The sequence below is a fragment of the Electrona antarctica genome (genome assembly GCF_951216825.1).
Source record: "Electrona antarctica genome assembly, chromosome: 18".
NCBI lineage: Eukaryota > Metazoa > Chordata > Actinopteri > Myctophiformes > Myctophidae > Electrona > Electrona antarctica.
In genome coordinates this window covers 42078900-42100947 of record NC_136799.1, presented here as the reverse complement: position 1 = coordinate 42100947, position 22048 = coordinate 42078900, and the positions used below count along the sequence as shown (strand labels likewise).

Here is a 22048-nt window from a genome sequence, read left to right as displayed (position 1 = left end):
GGCAGTCGTTTGGTGCCGACAGTGTTAAAGTCAGGATAGTGATTCAATTACAGGGTAATTAATTGGTAGTCGTGTAGTGCCGACAGTGTTAAAGAGGGTTTAATTTGACTCTGTGGTTCTCTAGGGCTTAAAATGTTGACGAGGTGACGGCAGTTTTCATGTTCATTGTTCTGTAACATTTTTAGCCATGAGTTTGAAATAACGCAAAGAGAATTCTGATCCGATCCATCCACTGATACGAAATTGTATTTGAACTTACTGTAATGGAAACCATTTATGAATTATCCACTGATACGAAATTGTATTTGTACTTACTGTAAATGAAATCATTTATGTCGAGTTTTGTAATCTTAAATGTCTGTGTTTGAAAACCATGGGTAAAGCTGTTATTCTGGTGTCTTGAATGTATTGTTAAGCTGAGGATCAAGGGGGGTGGTAACTGGTAAGATAATTATGGTTTCATATTTCATAGTGACAGACTAGAGTTTGTCAAAGGGGGAATGTGGTGAATTATGAATCAATAATTCTGTTGAACATAGGCTATGTGAACAAATGTAGGCTAATTGCCCTAGTCATTTCGTCTGCAGGCAGCTGTCTTTGATATTCAAGATCAGAGGTGTCGATGGCCTGTTTATACTATAGTCTGAGATCCTGGTTCACACCTAGGGCCATCAAATGCTAAAACAGTGGATCAAAGGGCCACAGTGATCCTGATTTACCTTCTAGGAATGGCCAAATGGTAGTCTGGTCCAATGTGTATTGTGTAAAACTGTACTTAAGCAAGTTGATTTCTATTGTCATTCAGTCAGTCGATCCGAGGCCGTGAGGCTGGAGGAGCCTATGCCATGTCTTGCTATGCTGTGTACTTCGAAATAAACCAACATCTCTGAGGAACATCTAATCTGCTGTCGTGCTGTCTCACAATTATCTCAATGCTCTCCCAGTGTTTTGGTTAAGTTTGTATGGTCTCGTGTCATAAGATACGACATATGAAACTAGAGGACCATATTTCACTCCACGCCTTTGGAATTATTTAATGGGTGAGTACAAACGGAGCATTTATCACATTTAGGCCGTGCATTTTACGTCCGACCAGAAATTAAGCAGGACCGTTCTATGGCTCTGTATGTGAAATACTGTATACTATATGAAACAACAAGAGCCATTCTAGGGCTAGATTCATCCCATTATAAAATTGCGGCTATAGTTGAGACTGGTACATTTATTGGCTGACAGGTTCACAGGCTCTTGCTGCTGGTAATCATAGACATATAAACGTATAGACACCCCTTTCCGGCTCTGGAGCGTATGTGCTCAAGGGAGGGCAAAACTTTCCCAAGATTCCTTGCGAAGCACCGCGGAAGCATGAGCGTGCGTCACAGAGCGTATGTTCGGGGTGTGTAAGGCCCGGAAAAGATGCGCTGTGATTGGCCAGTAATCACTTGAGTGGCAGCGTGACGTAACGTGCCTTCCACACTTCCGGCGTACTTCCTCTCCCAGTATAAATTGAGGCATACATTTTTGTAATATCTATGCTGGTAATGGCTGTGTAGGTTTTCCACTTTTCACAAAGAAATAAACCCCCCCATTTGTCCTAATACTAAATAACAATTATCAACCACTTAAAATACTCATTGAATCACATTAACCAGAATAATATATAAAACATGTAAAAACCTCTTGTTCACATTTCACAATGAGGCCCACTTCCAGTGCTCACCAAACTGGCCAACTCACACACAGTCTGCTGTGTACATAAACCTACTGTAAGTGCATATTTATATAGGTAAGCATCTTAGCAAACACTGTGTGGCAACAAACTCGCTGGATGAGTGTATGTAACTAAAATATATTATAAATAGTTCAGACAGTCATAAAAACAGTGCTCACCTTTTCACAAAAAACACAATCAATGATGGCGCCGGTGGCTGCCTAGTTGACTGAACTACGGTGGCCAGTGAGGGACAAAAAGGTGAGTTGCTGAACCCACAAGTGAAAGAACTTGACAGTCGACAGCGACACCTGCTGACCAAAAGGCCACTCACCTTACACTTAAAGTACATTTTATACCACGGACTCCTCCTAACACCACCAGGGATAGACTGGGTCAAACAACCGGCACGCAGATAGCAGATACTGTACCGCCCCGCTCTGTCGAGGCACACACAAACAAACAGGCCCTAATACCACCACGTTTATATTGAAAAACATCCCTCCAAGGCCTCCATGTGCAAAAATATATTTATATTAAAACATGTGCACCAGGCATACAGTAGCTGTTGCCAGACCTACCAGACAGGCGCGGCCGTTTTCTGCTGTCTGGGTGTGTCTTTTCCGGGTTTTTAGACAGCTGGTGGATGGAAATTAAGCTCCACCCACGCGGCTGACTGCCGCGGGGGCCAAGCCTTTTCCGGGAAATCTGGCCGTCGCGGCATTCAGCCGTGTGGGTGGAGCTGGAAAAGACCCGGAAAAGACGCTGGCCGACAGCAGAACACGGCCGCGCGGCTGTCGGCTCAGGTCTGGAAACGCTGAGTATTATGCCCTGTACGTTATGTGGCTAGTCCAGGCCTGAACACCGTCACCTACCCACTCCTCCCAGCGGGCGGCCCTCTGCTCTGCCTCCCGGGCCTCCAGGCGCTCCGTCTCGGCCCGTTCCTGGGCCTGCTGCCGGAGCCTTCGGTCCGCCGCGCTCCTCTCCTGCTCCTCTGCCTCCTGGCTGCTGCGGCCGTAGTTCCTGGGCGGCCCCACCGACTGGATGACCTTCTGGGTCACCAGCAGCGCGTAGTAGCCGGGGTCATCATCATCGCCGCTGGTCATCTCTATAGAGGAGATGGAGAGGAGGTGCTATATATGCAGTGTTCATTTCGTCGACTGAAACTGTTGACGGAAGATGTCCGTCGACTACTCAATTTACAATTTAGGCATTTAGCGGACGCTTCATCATCACCTTTATTTATTCTCAGAAATACAGTTGAGGGCAAGCCCTCATTTTAATGTAGGTTACAATTCACAAATACAGTCAAAACAATACATCGACAATTTACAATTTACAATTTAGGCATTTAGCAGACGCTCTTAATCCAGAGCGACTTACATTAGGCAAGAACAAAAGTATGGGAATACATCACATATATAAAATGCATTTATCAAGAAACATGCGTAAGCTAAGAACGTAACTAGAACATATCTATATAATGACACTATACATATTAAATATACATATATACTATACTATGCTATACATATGTACTATGATGTGCTATGACTACATACAATGCAATTATTGTGCTGTCTACATGACATGCTATAAGTCTGTTTCAAATGCTATCTAAGTCTAAAAAGTGCTATCTAAGGGGGTAGGATAAGTGCTATGGGCCATGATGGAGTCTGAAAAGGTGGGTCTTCAGACTACGGCGGAAGATTGGGAGTGATGCTGCAGTTCTGATTGCAACGGGGAGTGCATCGACACAACATTATAAATCAGGATACAATTACAAAGGAACTTAAATGCAGAACAACCAGTAAAATAAACCAATTGAAGCAGGAGCAATCACGGTGAAAAATGTTCTGGAGCATTCCTTTGAACTGACCGAAGGATGGCAGGGAGCTCAGTTTTAAGGAACTTTGAAGTTCATTCCACGAGGTTGGGCCATTGACAGAAAAAGCTGTCTTGCCCAACTCTGTCTGAGCCTGAGGAACCTTGAGCCTTAAAAAAATCACTAGAGTGGGTCTGATACAGGGAGCATCCCAGCAATGGCTTATTGGCTTTATATAAAAATAGTTGCCAATGCGTATCTCACCTCTCAGTCAGAGAGGATAAACCTGAGTTCTCATAAAGTGCACAGTGGTGGGTACCATAACTATCTCCAGTAGTCCACCGCAAGGCAGAGTGGTAGGTAAGCTAGCCGCTTTAAAAGTGAAGGAGCAGCAGACCTATAAATAATGTCCCCGTAGTCCAGGACCGAGAGGAAATGGACTCAATAATAGCTTTTTTACTGGAATTTGGCAATAACATTAAGCAATAACAAAAAGCATGGCATACATCACATACATAAAAAGTAGTTATCATGAAACATCCCAGAAAGGGATTTTTTTTCTTCGGAGGAAAAATATTCTGTATGAGGGTTTTCTCTTGGCAATATCGGTAGAGGGCGCAGTGGAGTAAGTAAAAGTATTTTTTTCCCGGTGGAAAAATAATCCCTTTTTGGCCAAAAAGTACCTTTTATACGTGTGGTGGGGGGCTCAGAGTGCTCCCACTAAGGAAAGTAGGCTTTCTAATGACACAACCCGCCCATTCTCTCACATTTCGGGTTATAGGGACAGCCCCTCCCCCGTCCCGTGGGGGGGGGGGGTGTCCTATAGATTACAACCACACACGGAGATTTTGAAAACATGACCAATGACAAAAAACTCCCATATCTGCTGGGCGAAGTATAACAATGTGCAAACACAGCAGCAAGATTCGTGAGTTGCTGTGATAGGAGAAGGATATCAAACGGAACACAACCACCCTAAAGACTAATCATTGTATTGTATTGTGCTTTCTGCTTTGGCAATGTAAACGTATGTTTTCTCATGCCAATAAAGCCCATTGAATTGAATTGAATTGAATTGAATTGAATTGAATTGAATTGAATTGTGTTACCCATGTGCTGCAGCGGGACGTCCAGCTCGTCAAAGTAGTTGAGCACCGTCTCTTCCTCCACGTTGTTCTCTCGGTAGCGACTCAGCCGCCGCGGGAACAGCTCCTGGCCGTAGGCGGGCTGCTGCTGCACCAGGCTCTCTGGAAGGTTCACAACCCTCTGCTTCAGCAGGCTGTCGCACGCGTCCAGGCAGAACACGCAGTCTGGATAGATTAGAAACCCAATAAAGCACAACTGTTCATGAGCAACAGGCAGAACACGCTGCAGTCGTGGATAGATTAGAAACACATAAAGTAGTGGTTCCCAAATTCTTTCATGTCAATGACCCCCGAATTGACACTAAATAGCCCGCGGACCCCCTTTTGAAAAGATATGCCAGGGACCCCCATAAGAGAAGGTTTTTACGGCTCTAGCAGTGATTTTCAACCCGTATAATTTCAAGGACCCCCAGTTTGACATGCATTAGGCTACGGACCCCGCCATTTAATAGCATTTATATCTCTGGGACCCCCAATTTATATTGTAAAATCAATGCTAATTTAACTCTGAGAGCGTACAAATGGAACCAAATGGACCCGTTAGGGTCCATTTGGTTCCATTTGTACACTCTCTGAGTTACAGACCCATAAGGGTCCATTTGGTTCCAAATAATCATTTAGCTGGGTCCCCCCTGGAACTCACTCAAGTACCCCTGGGGTTTCCCCGGACTCCACTTTGGGAACCACTAAAGCACAACTGTTGAGCAACAGGCAGAACACGCAGTCTGAATAGATTAGAAACCCAATGAAGCACAACTGTTGAGCTATAACACACGGCAGTATAACACACACAGTCTAGGTCAGTGGTTTTCAAACCTGTTTCATATCAAGGCCGGTTATTTATTGGGCCTTTGGACCAACAAATGGACCACCGTTTGACAAGATTTAGCCAAATTAACAAAATTGCAGGGCCCCCTTCGGTGCAATTTGGCCGCTTGTAGATCGGCTATTTTCAGCGTTTCAAGTGTAAAAACAGTCAGTACAACGGCATCAAGGCCTGCCAAAATACATTTTAGTCGACTAAATCAACTGTAGATGTAGTCGACTAAATCTAGACTAACACTAAAACATTCCGGGTGACTAAAATGTGACTAAAACTAAATGGAAACTATTCAAGAGACTATGACTAAAACTAAAATTGCTGCCAAAAACAACACTTGCCTGGAAGTTCTGGAACACACCACATTATACTACTAGGCGGTAATGGTTTCCTCCTCTCTTCGTATTACACAGTCCTAATTTAAAGGGTCAGGACCCCCCCCCCCCCCCCCCCCCCATCAATTATTTGATCAGAATTGAGAAATGAAAAGAAAGAAAATAAATGTTTTGTTAAATTCTAAGAAAAAGTGATTTGGGGTGTCCTGGCCCGTTAAATGTGCAAATGTTGTATGAAATATTTATTTTGTATTTATTTACTAGTGTGAGGGTTATCTCGAATAGGATATGGTATGAGGTAGGACAGACACACCAGGAATGATGTTCTTGTTGTGGGGAGGGACCTTGGATTTCACATCTTCTGGTTCGTCCTCTTCAGCTAAAGGAGAGAAAACATACCTTTGATAATGAGGTTGACAACAAAGCAAAGACAGTGCTGCAAGATGGCACCGAACTACAATGCATATACAGTTGGGTGCCACCGATATTGTCCCTTGACTCCCTTATCATTTGACCCATTTAGGCCTGACCTCAAAATTTAAAAAAATCCTTCTAAATCCTCCAGTTTTCTGAAATAAATATTTTCACGATTTTTCAAAAATAGCAGACCTACAAGCTCGTAGCGCGCCACTCGGTGGCGCGCTATGAGCTTGTAGATCTGCTATTTTTCAATAGCTAAATTATAACAATGTTTAAAACACCAAAAGGGGTTCCCGCCCAGAATGGGTTAACTGTCCTTTTGCGCAGATCACGCAAACCTCAGCAAAAAGAAAAGGACAATATCGATGGCCTCCAACTGTAATCCGATTGAATTTCGAATATTCATACTAGATGTTTCCGGTAGAGCAGGCATCTCATTCTGTTGACCTTAATTGACCAAATTAATAGAAAAAACACAAATAAAAAGTACGCCATGACATCACAGGTCATGTCCAATTTTGGGCCTGTGGCTCCCCGGCTATATGGAACTATAGACGCCTTAACAGACGACGTCACACTAATAAGCACCAGCATGCGCGCGCAGGCCAGCAGCACAAGAACACCACCTCTCTCATAAAATGCAATGGAAAAAGTTATAGCTGCACTCACTGTTTTTCTCCCAGTGTGGAGGAAGAATGATTAATATTTGTATTGTATTCTCTCACTCTTGAAATATATAATCCCAATCTTTCTGTTGTGTGTGAACAAAAATAGCAATGCACATCCCGGAAAAGATGCACTGTGATTGGCCAGTAATCACTTGAGTTCGTTGGAGCGGCCAATGAGGCAAACCACTCCAACAACTGGCTTTGTTAGTACCCGTGTGTGTTTGTGCCTGTACGGGTGAGCATGGTTACTATGGTTAGTATGTGACATCAGACCACAGCTGATCAGGCTATATAAGACCTTGCACCACTCAGTTCACACGGGTGTGATTTTTTTAATATCTATGATGTGACTCCTATTGGAAATGCATTGAGGCGGCCATGACACACAGAAGACACTAGGACACAAGTGTGTGAATGAGGCCTACAGGAGTGTGATGGATGGATGCCTCACCACAGAAGAGCTCCTTGGCCTGCTCGTAGGTCTTGGGGAAGCCGTCCAAGACAAAGCCCTGGTTCCGACAGGCCGGCGACTTCAGCTTGTCTCTCATCACCCTGATCACGTGCTGCTCCTCCAAACGCCCTGACGCACAGAAACGTGCACGGTGGGACGTATTATAGGAAATAAGAAGCAGTGGTGGGAAAAGTACTTTATTTTCTTTTTTTACATAACCCTTTTAGACCTGAGGCCGATTCTAAAAATAAATAAATGTCTTCTAAATCCTCAACTTGCCCCTCAACCTTTTTCATGTCAAGGACTCCAGGAATTATCTGTATTTGGCCACGGACCCCCATCTGAAAATATGTGGTTCCAGGGACCCCCCAGAAGCAAAGATTTGAGTTAAAAACGTTCACTCTGAAAGAATGTATATTCAAAGATTTGTGCCACATTTTCACGATTTTTCAAAAATAGCAGATCTACAAGCTCGTAGCACTGCACTCGGTGCCGCGCTATGAACTTGTATGAGGGATTGTGATTGTGACATCATTTTTTGTTGTAATTGTTTAGGTTTTCTGAGCTCAATTGCACCCAAAAAAAACGGAACTTTTAACATTCAGTAGATTTTCTGTGGTCTGGGGTTTTCTGGCTCAAACAGGTGCTCTGAGTTTCCTGCTGTTTGTGATATAAGAGACAGAAAATCCCATATATGTCAATGAGATTTGCCAGCAGATGTCACTGTTTTCACTGTTTCGCCTGTTTTCATTGCAGCTCAGAAAGACTTCCAAACCCCAGAGAAAACTCCAGACCACAGAAAATCCACAAAGCTTTTTTATGTAATTGAGGTCATAAAACCTAAAAGAAAAACGAAAAATAAAAATAAATGAAAACCTTTAAAGTACCAAAAGTAAAAGTATGTGCAGAATGCCCCATTTCAAGAAATCTCTATATCCATCCAACCCTTCCGCGTTCAACTTGGCCCGCTGCTGCACTTTCGGTCGCCCGCCAGCCGACTCATTGATAGTGTAAACAAACAAAAAAAGTTCTTTAAACCACACTATTTCATTTGATTATTTGATGTTGTGGTTTTGCAGGTGACGTTGACACAATGACATGAGTTAAAAAGTCCTATCTGATTGCATTAAACAACGTTAAACAATGTTAAACTAATTTTGCTTTGCCACTCGATTTGCCACTCGATGTGCCATTCACTTTAAGCATGCGCATATCCTCTATAGCAGATCGGAGTGGACAGAGTACGAAATAAAATAACCACCATGCATGCGTTGGCGAAGAGCGCCCTCTATAGCGCAATCACTGAAAACACGACCATTGGCGACCAGAGACGTCACTGCGCTGCTTGCTGTATACCTCCATTCTGCTCCATGCTGTCCTTCAGTGTGTCCAGGAGCTCCTGAGCTGCTGCCATGGAGTCCTCCTTGTCTTCCTCCGGGTCTGAACCGGTCACTGTAGCCTCCTGGGTGTGGTGAAGGACTTGAGTCAACACTACGCGGTCATTATACAATACTGTATGTGTATTACTGTACGTTTTGTTTTATTTCTATGCAGATACAGTATTATTATTTTTTTTGTCAAGAAGCGTATTTACTGTAGTATAGACAGTAGAGAGATGCTAGATTTGATGCACAACATTGTCTAGTGCAAAGGCACTCTACGTATGTGTCTATTTACCTCGTTCTTGTAAGTAGCTCTGGGACAGAAAATGTCTAATAAAGTATACGACTTGAGACAGTATGTGTTTTTTTTGTGGCCTATACAGCAGTGGCTCCCAAACATTTTAGTTCAAGACGCAAAAGAGAAACTAGAGTACTAGACGGTACTGCACGGTAGCCAAACTAGTGAAAATAGCAGATCTACAGGCTCACAGCGTATCGCTTAGTGCCCTGCCTGTGAGCTCTGCTATTCTCACTACTTCTTAAACATGTTTTGTATTATATATGTATTTGTCTATACTATAGCAGTGCCCTGTAGGGTAGGCCAGGTGCAGCTAATCAGTGCTGTGGTGTAGCTACCTCAGCTATGGCCGTGGATTCGTCTATATGTTGGAATTATTTTTTGAGTGGTGCAACCATAGGGTGTCCCTCCGTCTGTCTGTCTGTCTGTCTGTCGTACCAACAGGTGACAAAGTGGCACTGTTGAGCTTCACACTGTGCACAGGTGCATGATGGGAAGCTGAGCTTTTTTTTTGCACCACTCACTTCAGACGGGTCTGATTTATTTTATTCATAATAATATATATATGTTTTTTAAATGGAAGACACAAACAAGGGGGAAAACAATAGCCATGCAGTATGTGTGTATATGTGTCGTGTGCAGGAGGAAGTGTTTTCAACCGACCAGGTGTGCGATGGTCTCAGCGATGGCGTCTTGCAGCCTCACGTGGTGCAGTCTGTAGTGCTGACAGATGCTCCGAGCCACCGTGCTCTTCCCCACCGCTGGTGGACCCAGGACGCACAGGCGGATGGGCTGGAATGGTAGCATGGTCAACACTAAACAACTGGATTATGTGGTGTGTGTGTGTGTGTGTGTGCGTGCGTGCGTGCGTGCGTGCGTGCGTGCGTGCGTGCGTGCGTGCGTGCGTGAGGTTGTTATTTTTTTATTTAAGTGTTTTCCAAGTGTTTTCAATTAATCTGATATGGTTGACATGGAATTTGCCACAGTGGGTTTAGGTGTGAGTGGACTATATACTACAGCAGGCGGTGTGCGTTCTATATGCACACACGCCATTTTGGAAAGAACTTGGGCCCCTTCCCTACTACCTAGGTGTTACCGATGATAATAATGAAGGCTCCGTTCCATTCTGGTCAAACTTAGTCAGGGTGCTGCTTATTGTGCGTGCTGGCTCACTGGAAACACTCAGTGGGTCTCAAAGTGTAAGTGGGTTTCAAATGGCCCCGTACGGGTCTGTAACTCTGATAGTGTACAAATGGAACCAAATGGACCCGTAAGGGTCCATTTGGTTCCATTTGTACACTCTCACGAGTTATGGGGGACCTTGGAATTAAAAATGTTTGAGAACCACCTCACACTGAACAGTGCCTTAATTAGTATCATCTGTAACACCTGTGGAGTTATTCTGTGTGCATAGAGCCCATGTACCAACAGTCCCCTGGTGTGCTTGTACTCCTCCACCACCACGTCAATGTTCTCCACCAGGCCCGCCTCGCACACCCACCGGATGTTCAGCTGCTCCTTGGCATACACGGCCTCCAAGCGGAGGTCCACCAGCATGGAGTCTACCTCCGCTTGCTGTGAGGAGGAGGAGAGAAGAACGTTGTTTTTAAACCCTCAGCCTGAGACTTGTCTTCCACGGAAGCTGTTCACACCCGTGTGAAGTGAGTGGTGCAACTCTGTGTGGGGGGGTCCCCGGAAGTTTCAGACCCACAGGACCACAGCCAGGGTGCCGGCCCGGTTCCGGCGAGCCTCCCCACGTCCGAAACGGTAGAGAAATGAGTTACCATGTGGGGGTCCCTCTACTGTACCCTCTACTGTACTGTACTGTACTGTACTATACTGGCACACCCGAAATCATCATATATATACTATGTGCGTGTGTGTGTGTTAGGTGGTGAAAAACAACCATGTTTTCGTGCTCATACCCAGGCAGGCCCCCAGCCAAGCACCCAGCCAGGCAGCCAGCCACACACATAGCTCCGTAAGGGAGTGGTTGCACCACTCAACAAGCGCTCACGTTTTGTACTTGAGTAAAAAGTACCAATACGTCAGTGTAGAAATAATGTCCAGAATTCTAAATGTACTTGAATTACAAGTGTTCAAATGTATACAAATATTTGTTGAGTGGTGCAGCCACTCCATTCGCTGTGTCCCTGGCTGTGTCCCATGGCTGTGTCCGAGCACGGAAGTAGCATTTTTTTCACTCACCACCTAGTGTCACTGTTGCACAGACAGACAGACACACAGACACACACACACACACACACACACACACACACACACACACACACACACACACACACACACACACACACACACACACACACACACACACACACACACACACACACACACACACACACACACACACACACACACACACACACACACACACACACACACACACACACACACACACACACACACACAGGTCAGACGGGTCTGATTTTGAAATAGCAGATCTACAAGCTCGCAATGCGACGCATTGTGCATCAGCTATTTTCAAATGGCCAACATGTATATGGGGCTGACATGGTATAGTGTATGTTTTGTAATAGTAATCAAAAATCTACTAAGTAACTACATTGCATTTTGCACGCTCTCAGAGTTACATTAAGCACTCAGAAGTTGAAAATGGAATGAGGAACGTTACAGTCAAGTCTTGGAGTAGGAAGGCCTCCTCGGGCGGCAGTTTCTGGATCTTTCCTGGGCCAAGCACGGACGCGACGGTCTGGATGAGATGGAGCGGAAAGAAGGGGTTCTCTGTTATTAACGTGCAGGGAAATTCTGTTTCAGCTTCAGCTAGCTGATGGCTGCTCAGATGGTCATGATTGCTTTTTGATATTCATTTTTATCAGACATGTCACCTTCCTCACTGTGGCAAACTCCATTTTAGTCTTCCTGAGGTCTGACACAGACAATCATTTTAACAAGAACATTACAACATTTAAAATAAACAAATACATATAAAAACCGATGCAACAAAGGTAATTAAAACCAACTGAGTCCCGTGGTGGGAGTTCTGGTCTGGTGTTGGTGAAAATTAAGTAGTTCCGGTCATTTGGTGCAGGGGGCCACTCATTAAAAATGAATTAATCCACAAAACTAGCGTAGTTTGTATTGTTAACCTATTTCTACCAACGTCCGTTCAGCGGTGACCCATCTGTCACATGGAACTATGTCCGTTCAGCGGTGACTCATCTGTCACATGGAACTATGTTCAGCGGTGACCCATCTGTCAAATGGAACTATGTTCAGCGGTGACCCATCTGTCACATGGAACTATGTCCGTTCAGCGGTGACCCATCTGTCACATGGAACTATGTCCGTTCAGCGGTGACCCATCTGTCACATGGAACTATGTCCGTTCAGCGGTGACCCATCTGTCACATGGAACTATCAACGTCCGTTCAGCGGTGACCCATCTGTCACATGGTCACATGTCACATGACCCATCTGTCACATGGAACTATGCTTTTGGGCTGCTGCTGGCATAGTGATAATGGACACACTAAATAGTTCCATGTTACAGAGGGTTCAAAGTTGAACAAAAGTTACAATACAAAATGACGCTATATAGTTGGAGTAATAGAGTAATTTATTTTAATGAGTGGCCCCCATACCCCCCACCAAATGACCGGAACTACTTAATATTAACCGGTCCAAAACCAGACCAGAACTCCCAACACGGGACTCTGCAGGCAATCAATGAATACCTTTGCAACCACTAAATTAAGTCCAAAAATCTGGACTAACCATTAAATGGTCAGACTATCAAAATGGGACCCAATGCATCACTGCATGGCACTCAGCATCAAGGCATGGATTGGGGGTGTAAGTCCCTGCAATAAACTAGTGTCATGTCCAGGGGGTGAACTTGCACATCATAGCCGCCTCACACTACAGAAACAAGAGATAGGCTCCTGCCCTTTGGACCACATGGCTCAGGAACCTTTGGTTCCTATATGGCTATACTATAATGTACTGTGAATGCAGTGAGCTAACTGAAGACAATATAGGTGAGGTTTAAAAGTTGAAAAGGCACTATAGAGGCATTGCGATGGACCTATAGCTAAGACCTGGCCTCTCCCACTTAGACACTCCCACGTGGACGTGGACGGGGTGCATACTTAGTTTAGACTAGTCATTGGTTGGTTAGACATGGGTTAAGGTTAGGTTTAGGTGTGCTGCCCCGTGGGAGGTTAGGGTTAGGGTGAGGGTTTGAGATAGGTTGTAGTTGTAGGACTAATGACTGGTCTAACTCATTCATTCCAATCATGGATTTTACACATTAAATACTGGTTCATTTTTGGAACCAGACCTTCAAAATCTCTTCCAAATCCGTCAACAAGGCCTTCCATATGCAGTGGCAAAATATGTGCGTGGCATTTCTTTTTTAAAACAATGTTTTATCATATACCGTAGGAAAACTATTGGTAACCCATGTTATGCTTAGCTGTGATTGGACCATAGCAGTTTGGGGAGGGGCTTAGCTATAGGTCAATTAACAACACAATTGCAATATGTATAGTATCACACTGTACAGAGTGCATTGTATAGATAATCGTTTATTGACAACAACACCAGACACACCTTAACGATGTCCTCCATGGTGTTCCTGGAATCATCCACTGCGAGCATGTAGTAGATGTTGGGTTTGTGGTCGATCACATTCTGAATCACACTATGGGAGCACGTACAGTACATGAGAATATTATTATGGAATAAAGATGTGTGGATTGATTCACACTGTCAGGAGTGATGCATGTGTGATGCATGAGCTTGTAGATCTGCTATTTTTCAATAGCTAAAGCATAACAATGCTAAAACCAAAAGGGGTTCCCGCCCAAAATGGGTTAATGTAGCATCACACAACCACTTAACCACTTAACCATGTATACGTTGGCTTGGCTTTGTGAGCCAACAAACAATTCAAGAATAGCAGATATACAAATCTGCTATTCTTGAATTGTTTTGAAGACAATATTGTGACAATTGTGATTTCTGCCACAAATCATTTTCAGATGGGGGGCCTTCGGCCAAATTAAAACATTTCAGTTCATGAGTTGGCGAAAGGGTCTTTCTGTGTGGAGTTTGCATGTTCTCCCCGTGTCCCCTAGGGTAGGTAGTACCTCACATGATGGAGGGGAAAGGAACTGGTCGGAATAACGTGTTCCTTCCACGTGCTATGTCCGGCCGGGGAAACTCTCCCCTGTCAGGCGAAAAGAAGCAGCTTGGACTCCTCATGCATACAAGGAAGCATGAGGTCAGTCCGCTGTCCCCCCAGGTTGGCGGAGGTAGTGTAGTGCCCAGGATTAAATTGATTACCGTAATTTCCGGACTATAAGCCGCTACTTTTTTCCCATGCTTTGAACCCTGCGGCCTATGCAACGGTGCGGCTAATCTATGGATCTTTACAGCTAACGGCCACTAGGGGACCTTCTAAATCTATCTCTTTGGCCGGCTATGGCCTCTATGCGGCTTATAGTCCAGTTTTTCCCTAAATTTAGCTGGTGCGGCTTATATTCAGGTGTGCTTTATAGTCCGGAAATTACGGTACTTTTTTTTTAAAGGATGCGATACTGCAGTTGTCCATACTATGGTTGCTGTATAGACAAGTGCACTGCTGTTTATCACAGCACACTTTGCACATTATGTGGAACTTGTCCTCACAGGAACCGTGGATGGCAGGGCCATTAATACGGCAGTGCAGTGTCCGTTTCGTGGCGTGCGCGCGCGCGCGCGCGCGTGCGTGCGTGCGTGCGTGCGTGCGTGCGTGCGTGCGTGCGTGCGTGCGTGCGTGCGTGCGTGCGTGCGTGCGTGCGTGCGTGCGTGCGTGTGTGCGTGTGTGCGTGTGTGCGTGTGTGTGTGTGTGTGTGTGTGCCACTCGTATAGTAACGTGTGCCTGTTTGGAACTGGCTTCTCATCCGATCGACTTGACACTGCACTTAAGCCATTTTGGGCGGGCCGGGAACCCCTTTTGGTGTTTTAAGCATTGTGTTATACTTTAGCTATCGAAAAATAGCAGATCTACAAGCTCATAGCGCTATGAGCCTGTAGATCTGCTATTTTTGAATAACCGTGAAAATGTGGCACAAATCTTTGAATATATATTCTTTCAGAGCCAAAGTTTTTAACTGAAATCTTTGCTTCTGGGGGGGGGGGGGGGGGGGGTCCCTGAAACAACATATTTTCAGATGGGGGTCGGCGGCCAATTACATATATTTTTGGGGTTCCTAGACATGAAAATGTTTGAGAACCACTGACATAGACATAGTTTTTTCAGAAAACTGTCATGATTTAGAAGAAAAAATCATGCTCCCTGCAGGGAGTGTGACTAATGAAAAGAAGTGTAAATAGTTGACAGGCATTTTACCTGCACAGACATACCGCAATATTATGTCCATCATCTTGACTACTACAACTACTATTACCACAACTATCTGCCATTGAATCTGCATCTATCCAGAACAAGCATTATTGCGGATAAGGTTACATATATACAACTATTGCCCCAAAATGCAAGAGCAAAGACTATCATCTGTGCCTATAGTAGCCTTTTTTATGGGTCACCATATGAGTAGATGTTTCTTCCTGCAATTATTTTCAGAGTTAGAGTTAGCGTTAAAGTGTCCTTGAGCATGATTCTGGACTCCGATTAGGTTGTTGCCTTGCATGTTTTCCTCCGCCATGTGTGTATGAATGGGTGAATGTTATGCAACATCATTGTAAAGCGCCTTGGCGAAAAGAGCTATATAAATGCACCATTTACCATTTTACACCACATAGTAAAGGGTTCAATCCTTTCAATTACACCTCTTAGGGCCGATTCATACTCCTATTTTACCGCTGTTTCGGCGAAATGATTTCGGCTCGTCAGAAATTTTCAGTAGCACCGAAGAGCCGACTTTAGGACGGTACCCGCCCCCCCCGAACCTCAAATGACGTCACATTGTAGGCTCTACAGCGCCGAACCGACTTTTATTCGGCTCTAAAATAGGAGTATGAATCGCGCCTTAGTCTGCTTGTGAGAAGTTCAGATAATTATAATCTAGACAGCTATTCGATTGCCTCGACCGCTTTTCCAGAACTAACATGCCTTTGACTTCCCATGTGTTTTATGGTCTGGAAATGAATACAACTATTTTTCAGACGTTCCAGTATGACAGAGGAAACCATATATGTGGGGCCTGATGCTTCATTACATCATTAGCCTTATAAACAGGCTATTCCATTTTGCTCAAGAGAAAAGTTCTGCATAGCAGAACAATCTATAAAAGTCTACAGAATGCCTACTGTTGCCGTGAGCCAGTGTTGTCGACTAAAACTAAGACGTTCGTCGACTACCGTTGTCCACTGATGAAAACTAAATGGAAACTAAATAAAAACTAAGCTACGATGACTAAAACGAAAACTAAATATACTGACAATTTCGTCAACAAATAAAGACTACAATCTTAGGAAGGGACTAGTGGACAAGAGATCCGCAGTATAAGTAATTTTACAATTAGTTGAATGCTGAAAATAGATTTGTCTATTTTCAGCAAGTGACGGCACGACGGCATCAAGGCCCGCCAAAATACATTTTGTTCGACTAAATCAACTGTAGATTTAGTCGACTAAAATCGTATGATATTTAGTCGACTAAAACTAGACTAACACAAACATTCCAGGTGACTAAAATGTGACTAAAACTAAATTAAGGCTATTCAAGAGACTATGACTAAAATTTGCTGCCAAAAACCACACTGCCGCACGCTACTGTACATTTTGGAGGAATACACTGTGATTTTGGACTCACCTTGCCAGATCGCTTATGTGAATGGTGGGGACGATATTGGTTCCTTCGCCAAAGACAGGTATTACCGGAGCATGCCCCAGCCATGACGTCTGGAAACATGCATGGAAATAAGAAAAATTAAAAAACAATTATTAATAACATTACAGTAAAATACATGAAAGGACATGAAAGGACGGATGGACGGACGAACGGACAGACCTTGAAAAAGAAGTGGAAGATGTCTTCTCCCATTCCATAATGAAGTCCTGATGCCACGACATATGTTGTGAACAACGTCCTTTTCTGGGGGAAAACGAAAAACAAACAAACATACTGTATAAATGAATACAATTTAAATAAGCACGTGCAGCGAGAGTGAGACAGTACTTCTGTTTTACACAAAGGCAGTTCAAAGTATGGTCAGACTATGAGCAGGGAGCTGAAACTGACCGTTTTCCCCATTTTCACCACCAGCTTCTCAAGGTCAATGTGCCTTTTGAAGTTGGGGTGTGCTCTTCTCCTCCGGTAGTCCTCGTCAGTGAATGGAATCTCTCCGTCCTCCTGTTACAAAACACACAAAGCGGACTCCTTCAGGCGGTTCCAGGCAGTATTGTTTTTGGCAGCAAATTTAGATTTTAGTTTTAGTCATAGTCTCTTGAATAGTTTTCATTTAGTTTTAGTCACGGCCACACAGCCAACTCAAGGTACGGCCACGGAGCCGACTTGGGGACCCAACACAGCTCCTCCAAGGAAAACAAACAAATTAACGGAGCTGAACGTGAATCCCCCCCACCGCCCACCCCTTTTTTTCCCTCACTGTATATGTTTCTTTTCCCTTTTTACCTCCTTTATGATGAATTCCTGTTCTGTCCTTTGTCTATATAGAAGTGTCTATTTGTACATCTCTAAATGTTTTTGATGATTTGAACATGGTGGACCCTATTGGAAACAAGTGTAATGCTTAATTGGGTCGTCCACTCACAGTTAACAGCCTTTGTATTGAGTTTGTGCTTGAAATGTACTGTACTTCTGCAAACTGTTTTTCAATCAATCAATCAAAACATTTCAGTCACCTGGAATGTTTTAGTGTTAGTCTAGTTTTAGTCGACTAAATACCACAAGATTTTAGTCGACTAAATCAACTGTAGATTTAGTCGACTAAAATGTATTTTGGCGGGCCTTGATGCCGTCGTAAAGACTGTTTTTACACTTGCTGAAAATAGCCGATCTACAAGCTCATGCTGATGCCTATACTTTTGTACTTTCACTCAAGTAACATTTTGAATAGAGGACTTTTACTGGTAACTGAGTATTTTCTATATTGTGGTATTGCTACTTTTACCACTTAGACCTGATTGGCTCTGTACCGGAACGCTTAATTGGCCCAAAACGCACTCACCCCCATTTTTTTCTGCAGACCACTCCCCCTCTTAGTTTTACTGAGGTTACGTTTCTGGATTAAAGCTGCTATAAGCAATAATATGTCAACATTGTAATGACCTTTTTAATTTTTTTGTGTATTCATACAGCCAGCAATGGGTAAAACGCTTCCCAAAAACGAATTGTCTCTGTGACACATCTCAGGGCCACAATCGGCATTCAAAGATTTTCCTAGAAGCTTTGTCATTGGTTGATTTGCCTGTCTACTTCCTGATTGGTTATTAATTTCGACCGGGTTTTTTTCGACCAATGACAAAGCTTCTAGGAACATCTTTGCATGCAGATTGTGGCCCCTAGATGTGTCACAGAGACTACATTTTTTTGGGGAGTGTTCTACTCATTGCTGGCTGTCCAAAAAATAATAAAAAACAAAGTAATTAAAATGTTGACATATTATATTGCTTATAGCAGCTTTAAGGACTTTTTGTACCTTACAAATGGAATGTCTGCTTTCGCCATATTTTGTTGAAGAAGAGTCTGGGAAATTATGTTTTAGTTTGTTTTATGGCAATGTCAAATTTGGTTGGCTAAGACTAGGACTAAAAGACTAAATAGTTTAAATTGCCTAAACAGGCCTAAAGCGAAATGGTGTGTTCAAAGACACAGATCAGAATTTGCTATTAAAAGTAACACTATACGCCTAAATTACTAAAACAGCAGTCTTACTAGAATTACTAAACGTTTTGGATTTAGATTTAGATCTAGCATTTGAGGCTAAATCCAGTAACCTCTGAGGTTACTGGGGGGATTAGGCATAGTTTTACTGAGGTTACGGTTAGAAACAAGGTTATAGGTTTAAGCATAATAGCTTCACCGAGGTTGGAATACCGGTAGGGTTATCGTTTTACTGAGGTTAAGTTTAGGAATAAGGGTGTTTTGAGTGTGTTTTGGGATGTGAGCATCCTTGTATTAATTTGAATAGGAGACTGCCGGGGGTTCGAGTGGTTAAGTAAAACACCGGTATAGTAGTCTTTGGCTCAGACGTGTATACACATCACTCACAGGATCCACAGGCTTGCTGAGGGCCCATGTCATCACGGTGGAGATGAGGATGAACATCTTCGGACTGCCAAACCTGCTCATGTCATGATGGAGCGCTGGAAGCACAGCAGGGAGGACGTGCAGAGAGTGTTAGAGAGGTATAGGGGCTGAAATCGCACTTTTGGACAAAAATAGCGAAAACAGCGACGCGTTGAGAGCTTGTAGATCAGCTGTTTTCGTGAGCGCAACCCAGCACTCTTTAGCTATAGAGCATCGCAGTCCCGCCTCCTACCCTGGACCAGGAAATGAAACCCAATGCATTTTCCTCATAGACATTTCTTAAAGTATTTATTTAAAGACGGTTACGCCGCGGACAAAGCCAACTCGAGTCGTGACAACTCATGACAACACAAACAATATTTTGGACCAAACAAATAATTAGAAAGAAGAAAAAAACGGCAGGTTACAACACTTTTTTTGTTGTTTTTCTTCTTTGTAATTATTTGTTTGGTCCAAAATATTGTTTGTGTTGTCATGAGTTGTCACGACTCGAGTTGGCTTTGTCCGCGGCGTAACCGTCTTTAAATAAATACTTTAAGAAATGTCTATGGGAAAAATGCATTGGGTTTCATTTCCTGGTCCAGGGTAGGGGGCGGGACTGCGACGCTCTATAGTGCAGACATGTAACAGTGCAGACATGTGTAACGACATGGCTTTCTAAACAAGTTTGTTCAACGCAAAATGCTGTGTCCAAGTTCAGGAGACTTCGGGGGGAAAAAAAACAATTCTCCTGAAGGCTGCATGGCATGGAAAGGAGTGGCATTTGCATTTCTCTCACCAATAGTAAACGCTGCATTCGTGGTCTGGAGAGGGTAGTTGTTTTACAGACGGGCAAAAGGGCAGGGGCCGAAGCCCCCTTTGATGTCTATGTGTGCACGTCCCTGAAGCACAGCAATACATGCCCCGTCAGGAGAAGTGTGAACCAGTAACTGTCATATACTGTAGGATCTGTCTCCTTGTGTGTTAGTCACAATAAACGATTGGAAAACCAGTCCGATTGGAGAAAAAAACAGGTGCACTCGGTTTCACCGACGGAGACGCGCCGCCTGCAGGTGACTGTGGCTCAGGAGGTAGAGCAGGTCGTCCAATGATCCATGGGTCGGCGGTTCGAATCCCGGCTCCTCCTGTCTACATGTCGAAGTGTCCTTGGGCAAGACACTGAACCCCAAATTGCTCCCGATGTGCTGGTTGGTACCTTGCATGGCTTCCGCCGCAATCGGTGTATGAATGTGTGTGAATGGGTGTGTGAATGTAATGCACAATCTATGTAAAGCGCCTTGGATAAAGGCGCTATATAAATGCACCATTTACCATTTACCATTTACTTGAGCCACGAGAGGTTGCCGCGCTGAGCGCTAAGCAGCACCACCAGACTCTCGAGCAGTTTCTATTTGTCAATTATTAGTCTGCTGAACAAGAACTAAGTCTGGTCACTGGTGACAGTGGACAGACTGAACCAAATTTGTCTCGACTCCTTTAAATTATACACGTACAGTAGGCTACATCAACATTTATGACCTATTATTTATGTTTTATGTACAGTATACATATTGTATCATGTAGATTAGTCATGTACTAAGCACTTTATGTTTAACTTTTTTTCTCTCTCCATCTTTTAACTGCAATGATGCACAACCAAGAATTTCACCCACGTTACTTGTATAATGTGATGTGACAATAAAGATTGATTCTTGATTCTGATTCCAGTTAAATGATAAATTAGTAACCAAATGGACCCTTTTATGGGTCTATAACTGAGAGGCCCCTTTTCCACCGGTTGGTTCCCAATGGGAACCGGTTCAGTTCTTTTTGGTTCTTAGTAGTCCATTAGCCTTACAACTAACTGAAACAGAAGGGAAGAATATAAGTTTGGCGTGGGACTCGTGCCATGGGAGGGCTGGATATATGCCACATGAAAAGACGTTTGTTGCGATGTGCGAACGTGACTGACTGAACGGACGGCAGCCTTGTTGCCATGGAAATGGGAATATACAAAAAAGGGGTCAGAGAGTGGTACAAATGGAACCGTAAGGGTCCACTTGTGCTATAATGCTTACCAAACTGGGAAAAAAACAATACAAATAAAAAACTGCTATGGGAAACGGATAATGATCTAAGTCAGAACATGAATGAAACATATCACAGTCCATCATCAGCCCTATGGCCCTGCAGTGTTGTGTCTGCACAGCCAAACCCTCGGGCAAGGCATGTGATGCTCCCTCTGCACATATACCTGAGACGGCCCAGGAGGCTTCTTCCACCTGCTCGGCATGCTGGGTAACATTGTAGATGATGACGTCGCAATTCATCAGTCGCTGGAGAAGCTCCGGCCTTTTCGGTTGCTGGAATTGTGCGCACGCACACACACACACACACACACACACACACACACACACACACACACACACACACACACACACACACACACACACACACACACACACACACACACACACACACACACACACACACACACACACACACACACACACACACACACACACACACACACACACACACACACACACACACACACACACATAACATATTTTGTTAACAAGCTTAGTTTAGAATGAGCTAATTACAAAGAAATAAGTAAGGTAGGCTACAAAGAGTATACTGTATACAACAAAAGTTCCAATTGTATACTCCACAATTGTGCAATGCAGATGTGTAGGGCCTCACTCACACTTGTGTCTTCTGGTACTCGGTTCCACAGATACAGTGGGAGT

The 22048-nt window shown here is 43.9% G+C and overlaps 1 protein-coding gene across 3 annotated transcripts in view; it reads right to left on the bottom strand.

The window, feature by feature from the left end:
- Positions 1-22048, bottom strand: part of ak7b (adenylate kinase 7b) — a 33461-nt gene that overhangs the window by 5355 nt on the left and 6058 nt on the right. For 2 of the 3 annotated variants that reach the window (XM_079527788.1, XM_079527787.1), the window contains exons 3-16: positions 21550-21658; positions 19278-19372; positions 17286-17396; positions 17055-17138; positions 16857-16945; positions 13649-13739; positions 11709-11786; positions 10481-10630; positions 9719-9847; positions 8732-8837; positions 7376-7504; positions 6150-6215; positions 4646-4846; positions 2587-2819 (exon numbers count right to left, since the gene is read on the bottom strand). In XM_079527788.1, coding sequence (XP_079383914.1) covers positions 2587-2819; positions 4646-4846; positions 6150-6215; positions 7376-7504; positions 8732-8837; positions 9719-9847; positions 10481-10630; positions 11709-11786; positions 13649-13739; positions 16857-16945; positions 17055-17138; positions 17286-17396; positions 19278-19372; positions 21550-21625 — 1638 coding nt within the window. In that variant the 5' untranslated portion in view covers positions 21626-21658. The remainder of the gene's footprint in view (positions 1-2586; positions 2820-4645; positions 4847-6149; positions 6216-7375; positions 7505-8731; positions 8838-9718; positions 9848-10480; positions 10631-11708; positions 11787-13648; positions 13740-16856; positions 16946-17054; positions 17139-17285; positions 17397-19277; positions 19373-21549; positions 21659-22048) is intronic. The other variant, XM_079527789.1, reaches the window with a different exon arrangement.